This window comes from Carlito syrichta, unplaced genomic scaffold, assembly GCF_000164805.1.
Source record: "Carlito syrichta isolate Samal-C Ts95f unplaced genomic scaffold, Tarsius_syrichta-2.0.1 Scaffold301784, whole genome shotgun sequence".
Classification (NCBI taxonomy): Eukaryota; Metazoa; Chordata; class Mammalia; order Primates; family Tarsiidae; genus Carlito; species Carlito syrichta.
In genome coordinates, this window is record NW_007245880.1 from 225558 (window position 1) to 234124 (window position 8567).

Consider the following 8567-nt stretch of genomic DNA (forward strand, 5'->3'; position numbering starts at 1 on the left):
CATGTTTAGTCACATAAATGCAACCTAGTATTACTTTATAATCAGTAAGCAGCAATAAAGTTTATTCTGTATTACTTTATTTTAACTTTTACTTTAAGTAGAAATAGAAAAACTATTTTACCATAATCATTACTTTTGCATCTTGAAGCTATAACAATGAAATTTCACAATTTAAATTATATCCACGTTTACCAGTCTAAAAGAAACATTTCAAGCGATATAGGCGTCTGTTTTATTAGAAAGATTCAGGAGGAAAATGGCATGTTCAGGAACAACAACAACAACAACAACAAAAACAATTTATAACTGCAACTCCAACATTTCAAAAATTTCCTCTATTTCCATTAAAAAAAAAACAAACTCTAAAATTAACATATAATTAATCTAGCTAAGAAAACAAAAGCTCTATGCTTTATGTGCAAGGAAAATTCTCATACAATAGCAGTAGAGCATAGCTTATAAATAAAAGATACTATATGTGTTATCAAATGTAAAAACAACAGTTCCAGATTTTTTAGAAAAAAATTAATTTATTTTAAGTTAAGGATCTCTACCTAAATTTTTTTTGGTATCAAACAACTGCAATGAATGATGGGGGGAGGAGGGAAGCATCTGTAATTCTGGTAGGATGTTAATTTATTTACAAAAGCTATACAAAATTAGGCTACTTATAACAACTTATAAAAGCTTCCTGAAATTAATTTTGCTGTTGGAAAAGTATCAAAAGTCTTCAAATCCAGAATGATAACTCTTTATTTTTGATTCATGGAATTATAACACATCATATCTTCAAGCAACACCACCAGATAAAATCCTGTATCATAAAATATTCTCCCTTTTCCTGATAGCTTGGAATGTAAGTAAAAACGTGTTACTTTTTTAGTGAAGAAAAGGCCTTGAACAAAGCGTCCAGTGTTACCAAATACCTGTTAGAATGGCTTGTCTGCTGTAATTAAACACGGGCAATTAGTACTACATAGTTAAAAACTACCTAAGATTAATTCTTTCTTTTATAAAAAAGTTTTTCTTGGCCATTTCAGATCTCTAAACCTTACAATGAAAACTGTTTTACAGTTTTAACTAGAAAATCCACACCCACATAAGGCATTTTCAAAACAGTACATATTTTAAAAGTGCATATAAGCAAAACTAAATTTCTTAAACTGTTAACAAATCGAGGAACAATAGTTTAATATTCTATTTATTGTAAAATACAGGTAGCTTTAAGAAAAACATGCTTGGTCAATCGTTCTTAAGCTTTAGGTTTGGTGCCCAAACATTTAAAAATAAAGAAAAAAATAACATGACTCTTTGCTAATGGCTTTTAAGATATTGACTTGCAGACATAGCTCAATATTTATCTAACAAAGTATCCAGGCTATCCAACTATATTTGCCATGAATTCATAAGACAATAACACATCTATAATATAAAAATAATAATAATTAAAAAAAACCCACAGGTATTTTAGGCCTAAGACAAGTTTACCTAATAAGGATTACATAAGAAATAACACATAAGACCCAAAATAAACTTCAGATACAAAATTATATGATGTGGCTTTGTTTAAACACACCTAAAATTCAAACTCAAGTTAAATAACTAGGCTGTCTTTTTTATATCACCAGCTTTCATTAGGGCCTTAATCGCCCTTGCCCTCATCTCAAGTTCTAGCAGCTCCAGCTGCTGGGCAGAAGGTTGAACATCTTCCGGTGGAGGAACAGTCAGGGTGGCTGCTTTGGGTTCCTTTGGGCTAGACTCCGCCAGTCCCAAGATCTCATTCACACTTTTCTCAATGTCTTTCTCCAGGTCATCTATCTGACCAGCTTCACTTTGGACTGTGTTTTCTGGGGCCTCAGGAGCAGCTGTTTCTTCATTGCATGGACCTTCTATGTCGCTGTCATAAGCATCTGCATTTATACTGAGTACATCACTGTCCTCCCCTTTGCCTGGAACAAAGGAAAAAAAGGGGAGAGAATGATGTAACCTAAATGCCCTGTGTCAAAATTTCCTTACTCTTTACACTTAAAGGGCTGCTTTGATCCCACCTCCCACCATGGAGTCCCAAATATATTCCATAGTCCCCATCCCATCCCTTTTCCCCTGCCTCCTCAACTATCAAAGTAGATCTAATTTAATGTAAATTCTAAAGTAGTTTTCATTCCAACTTAGTAGAATATGGAACACTGAGAAATTTATTCCATCATATGGAGCTCCATGATCTATTTTCCTAATTAAAACGTCGTAACATTTTATGTCACTGTGAAGCTACTGCATTATAAAATGAATGCTGACGCTGGAAACCCTCTGTATAGAGTATTGTTTATTACTAAAGTAGTAAAATTTCATTCTTGAAGGTATTTATAATACTTTTCTTTATAAACCACAAAAAAAGAAAAAATATCAGCAAGCTGGACATCATGTGCATTGCAATTTTCTCAATTCTTTTCATATGCTATTCTAAACACTTTGTTCTAAATCAATAAATTAAAGGAGAACGCCTAAGGTCATTTTCTAAGATAAAATATGTTTCCATGAAGAGGATTTTAATTAATAAAGTTTGTACACCATAATTTTTTAAAATGCATTTGTTATAAAACTTCTATAAATGATGCTAAGAGTTGAATATAAATAGAGAATATGGCTCTCAACCATCTTGGTCTTAGCAGCAACTCCAGGCGTCATTTACAACTTTGAGTACTCACACCTTCAATTTATTTATTTTTTAAATACACAAATTTTTTTTAAAAAAGCAACAGTTCTCCAAATGCTAGCTTTGATAATTTTCTCATAGTAGGGACAATTTATTTACAAAACATAAGATGGAAAATGAAAAATTCCTCAAATGTACAGGAAGGACATAAAAAATTCTACTCTGATGTTTTTATAACAGATTATTTATTGACTTTGACCAATCCTCCTACATCCTTATAATTCAAAAATCACTCCGTATTCCAAACTAAAGTGGAAAATAAAACAGTAAGCTATTTTTGTGTCTACAAATAGAACTTGTAAAAAAAAAAGATTGTGATTTTATTTAATGTCAAAGAACATTTTATATATTTCCACAAAGCAACAGGTATTCCCAAATAGCAAAAGAAAACTTACAGAAAAATGAACACCGTCTTTTAAAAAATAATGTTTTATATAAGTATTCTGATTTGAGACAAATTTAGGAAAAAGTGTTAAGTTGTTCATAGCCTCAAAAAATTAATTTTAGTGCCTAGTAAGCTTTAGCCTAAAATTTAAAATCTGTTGTCTACTGATTCTGAGTAAGAATCTACAGGCTGTTTACAATATTCTACAACAAAAATTTTTGAAAAATATGACTTTTTCAGACTAAAGATTGTTGCCAGATAATGAACTAAAAGCAGAAGAATACAATGAGTGGGTGGGGAGAGGGAGATATCTGAAAGTGGATAGATATCTGAGTCCTAATCTTTTCTCAGCCATGAAGTACGTGATTTGAAGCAAAAATCTTACCCCCTCAAAGTTTCTCTTCTATAAAAATGAAGGGAAGTTGTTCAAGAATATCTCTAAAGTTTAAAGTATAATATTAAAGTATGTTAGGTCTACATAAAAATACATAAATTTGAAATACTTTAAGCTATTCTCTCCACCCACCCACCGAAGATACAGTTACCCCTCACATTTCACTTAATATATTTGTCACCTGGATAATAATTTCAAAAGAATTTGCTATTGGCAGCAGTAGCCAATAAATGATAAATTACAAGTAAGCAAATTATGTTCCAATAAAATTTTTTCACCAACTTTTCTGGCAACAGATTTTTTTGGGGGGAGGGATATATTTTAATTAGGCCGGGTGCGATGGTTCAAGCCTGTAATCCCAGCACTTTGGGAGGATGAGGTGAGAGAAGTGCCTGAGCCCAGAGGTTTGAGACCAGCTGGGCAACGTGGTGAGACCTTGTCTCTACAATCAAAAAAAAAAAAAAACCGACAAAACCTAGCTGGGTGTGGCAGTGTACACCTGTAGTTCTATCTACTTGGAAGGCTGAGAAGGAAGGCCCAGTAGGTAGAGATTGCGGTGGCTGTGAGCATGCTATTGCACTCCAGCCTGGGCAACAAGTTAGACGCCAGGTTAAAAAAAATTAGCTAGGACTGGTGGCCTGCATGCAGTTCCAGTTGCTTGGAAGGCTGAGGATCACCTGAGCCCAGCAGGTGGAGGCTGCGGTGGCCGTGAGTGTGCCACTACACTCCAGCCTAGGGGACAGAGTGAGACTCCAACTTAAAAAAAACAAAAACAAGAAAGGAAAAAACTTATTGCAGCTTTGAATGCAGGCTTCCTGCTCTCTGAGAAATCCTGTCCAGAGGTTTGCAGTCCTGTGGGTGGGGAGGGCTGGGGTCAGGAGCAAGGAAGTATTAAAAAAAAAAAGAGAGAGAGAAAGAGATAGAAAAGTCTATTTGTAATGTCCAAACATTATAACTAAGTTCACTTATCTGTCATCTTGGGGCCAGGGATCACTGTCTAATGACACAATATGCAATCCCCCTTATACATGAAGTCATTTGAAGCAGCTGTACTTCTGTGAAATAAATTTACTTTGAATTTGCATGCAGGTAAATTTAAAGATGATAACAAAATGTAGAGGCTTTTTTTTTTTATTAAGAAATCTACATTAGTAGATCCTGCAGGCATATGTGGCAAACCTTCAAGCTGAATGTCATTGTTTTATACCATCAGCCTGTATTTCCCACCAAAAGACTAAGAGCTATATATGAGTGCATATATTTTCAATGGGAATGTTTATTATGTTCATTTTATGTTTTTCTGAGGAAGAAGTCCACAGACTTCACAGTTTTCAAATGGCCAAGAACTGAGCTATATATTTGCACTTAATTCAGATTATTTTTAAAGCCTACTTATATAAGCTTATTTAGAAAGTAACCACAGCTAAAGAGCCACTCTGCCTTGAGCTTATCATAATAAAATCACTATCATATTAAGTTATCAGTACCAGAGATTCAGGATCACAATGTTTATACACACAGTCTCGATATTTCAAAAGAGAAAAATCCAGACAAAAATTTATTTTCCATTTATGTTTTCTATGGGTATGTTTTAAACTTTTTAGTGAAGGCAGAGGTTGGACGTTGGTTTATTTCTTTGTTTTTATATCAGAAACTATATATATATATTCTATCACTGAAGAAATGGTGCTCAGTAAATTTAATGTTCTCTGTTTATACTGAAAACTGAAATGACTGAAACACAGTATTGCTGAATGCATTCATAGGTTCCACCTGTCCATTATAACTGCACATACATGCCAAAACTTTTTGTACACTTGGAATAATTTAGCACAAGCACTTTATCTCACAAATGCAAAGACAATAGGACAAGAGGACATGATAAATTATTTGAAGATCCTATTCAAGTCTTTTCACACTTAATTTTCAACATTTCAGTAGAATGATAATAACTCATTTTTTAAAGCATCATTTGCAAACATATGAATACACTTCCAAAAAATTATTTATTTTCATTGTTTGTATTAGGAAATTATAAGTTTTTTTCTATCAATTATAATCCTCAAAACAGAAGAGGGAAAATTTGTATATTCCTTCTAAAGTAACTTCATCCATTAATGCCTAATTCAAAGTCCTTAAAATTTCAGCATGGTCATGTTCTGTGCTTCCATACTTCTACTCTGCATGTAGGTGTACATGTGTGTGTTATCAGGGAGAATGAGTGTCCATTTAAAGTATATAAAAATTCTACAAACAAGGGAGCATCTTCAGGTTTTCATACGGGTTTAAGAGTCTGCGTAAAAGTAATGTATCAATCTAAAAGGTAAATAATTTCTACTCGTTTAAAAAAAGTCTTATCAATACTAAGAGATACAACAGGTAATGTGATATATATATATATATTTGAAACAGGGTCTTGCTCTGTCACCCAGGCTGGAGGGAGTGCAGTGGCACGAACATGGCTCATCACAGCTGTGACCTCCTGGGCTCAAGAAATCCTCAGTCTCCCAAGTAGCTGGGACTACAGGCGTTCATCACAACGCTTGGCTAATTTCTTTTATTTTTATAGGGACAAGGTTTCTCTAAGTTGCCTAGGCTGGTCTCCAACTCCAGGGCTCAAGCAATTTTCCCACTTTGGCCTTCCAAAGTGCTGGAGTGACAGGTATGAGCCAGTGTGCCTAGTTGTGATATCTATTTTAATAAAGATTTATGATGAGTTTAAAGTTATGTTAAAAAATTGTTTAAGAATGATTAGAAGTAATCATTTAGTGAACCAAAGAGGTGTCTGGGCCTTACACAGGCACTAGTACTTAAGACTACTTAATTCTTTAAGTTTATCTAAAGACCTAAAGAAAAAAAGAAAATAAAAACACAGTTTTGATGTATGCATGATGTTAAACTAAGACTACTGAAATCCACAAAGAAAAATAAAAAACAGCCAGGTCTGAGGTAAAATATTAAAAATGCAATTAAAAATAATGAGAATAAAAATTCAGACTATTAAATATAAAATACATAATAATCAAAAGTGGCAAAGGGAAGAGAGCAAGCAAACCTTAGATCCAAGTTACTGATGTCACAGAGCAGCAAACGAACTAAAATAACTTTAAACAATACACAAAGAAACAAGAAGATATTATATATTTCTAACATTAATTCTGTTCCTCCGGTAAGAAAGGTTACCCCTAGAACACTACATACCATTTAGGGCATTTCAGAGAAAAGCAATACAAATGAAGAAACAGAGCAAATAACTTTTTGGGAAAAGATTAACGGAGTTTAAGAGTTTGGCTAGGCAAAAGTTATAAGAAGAAAAAGCAAAAGCAAAAAGATGTTTCAAGGAAAAAGTAATAAAGGGTGCATGGATTTATTGAGCATTCATCTCTTATTGTTGATCCTCTGGCCAACTATTCACCAATGTACATTCATTCCATGACATTGTCCCCAGGTCTGTATACTTGCTCCATTTCTCTTTTATTTTTCTGCTATCTTCTGTCCTACCAGCTTGATTCATATCCCAGTCAAACTCAGCATCCAAGTATTAAAGATTTTTAAATTAACAAACTAATCTATCTAGCTTTAGTATCTAGACAGCAAAATAAATCAACCCCTACTCAAATTCACTACTGACACAGATAAATAACTGGAATAACTTATCAGAGGAATATTTGTTTATATTATTCAATGAGCCATAGTTATGAACGTGGTATAAACGATAAAGACAAAATATTTGCAAATCAAATAGAATATCCAGTACTCTTTAAACATTTTATTGGCAAAGAGAAAAAATAAACAACATAAGACCCGATCACTTTAATAGTAATATACTTCTAGTGTAAATAAGTGGGAGTATACTACTAAGTTTCAGGAAAAACTAAAATTTAATTTCTGTATTCTTATCATCTATAACAAAATTCAAAACTTGAGAGCTACAGAGATTCCCTAACAGATAAAGGAGAAATAGTCTATGGCATAAGTTTGTATTTCATTAAAATAAAAATTTTTAAATAGAATACCCAATGAAAGTCAATAAACATATAAGATTAATCATATTGCAATATTATGAGTTATAAAAGAAAAAGGACTTTCAAGTTATGCATAGCATATTTAAATCTTGATAGGGCTTATAAATATTCTAGTTGATAATAATTCAATTTATCAGAAACAGTTCTTATGCATAAGATGAAAACATATACAATGACATGAGTGACTAAATGATTGAGAAACCTCTTGACAGGGAATTATTAAATTAAACTAAGAGACAAACCCTAGAACATGGAGTAAATACCTATTTGGAGTCCCACTAAAATGGCAGATCAAGCATACATACCTACTTCCCTTCCTTATCCAGAACCCACTGGAGAGAAGACACTTAAAATTAATAACATAAAAATTGTAAATTAACTGATAGCAAAAGTAATAAACATCACTACAACACTAAATGGAGACACCATACATACACACACACACACACACACACACACACACACACACACACCACACACCCCAACAAGATTTAGCTAAATAAAAATGTTAAGACTTCTGCATCAAAGAAAATACATCATACATACAAAATACATCATACATATAATTATAAAACGAGGGCAGACTACAAGAAAATATTAGTAAAATGCTTTTTTTTTTTTTTTTTTTTGAGTTGGAGTCTCACTCTGTCGCCCAGACTGGAGTGCAGTGGCCGCTCTTAGCCACCACAGCCTCGACCTGCTGGGCTCCGGCAATCCTTCTGCCTAAGCCTTCTGAGTAGCCGGAATTACAGGCATGTACTACCACGCCCGGCTGATTTTTTGATTTATTGTAGAGATGAGGTCTCGAACAGCGGGCTCAGGCAATCCACTCACCTCAGCCTCCCAAAGGCGCGGTATTACAGGCTGAGCCACCGAGCCCGGCTGCTTTTTTTTTTTAAAAAGGACAAATGTAATAATACATGGAATGTCTAGGTATCCTTAAGAAACAACCTAAGTTGGGAGGCTGAGGTGAGTGGATTGCCTAAGCCCGAGGGTTCGAGACCTGCCTGGGCAACTTGGTGAGACCTTATCTCTACAATAAATAAAAAA

General features: G+C 33.7%; 1 protein-coding gene across 1 annotated transcript in view; it reads right to left on the reverse strand.

Annotated features, from left to right (window-relative positions):
- Positions 1–218: 218 nt before the first annotated feature.
- Positions 219–8567, reverse strand: part of CAAP1 (caspase activity and apoptosis inhibitor 1) — a 63647-nt gene continuing 55298 nt past the window's right edge. Inside the window, exon 7 of the mRNA XM_008055224.2 lies at positions 219–1949. Within this exon, the coding sequence (XP_008053415.1) occupies positions 1603–1949 (347 nt within the window). The 3' untranslated portion in view covers positions 219–1602. The remainder of the gene's footprint in view (positions 1950–8567) is intronic.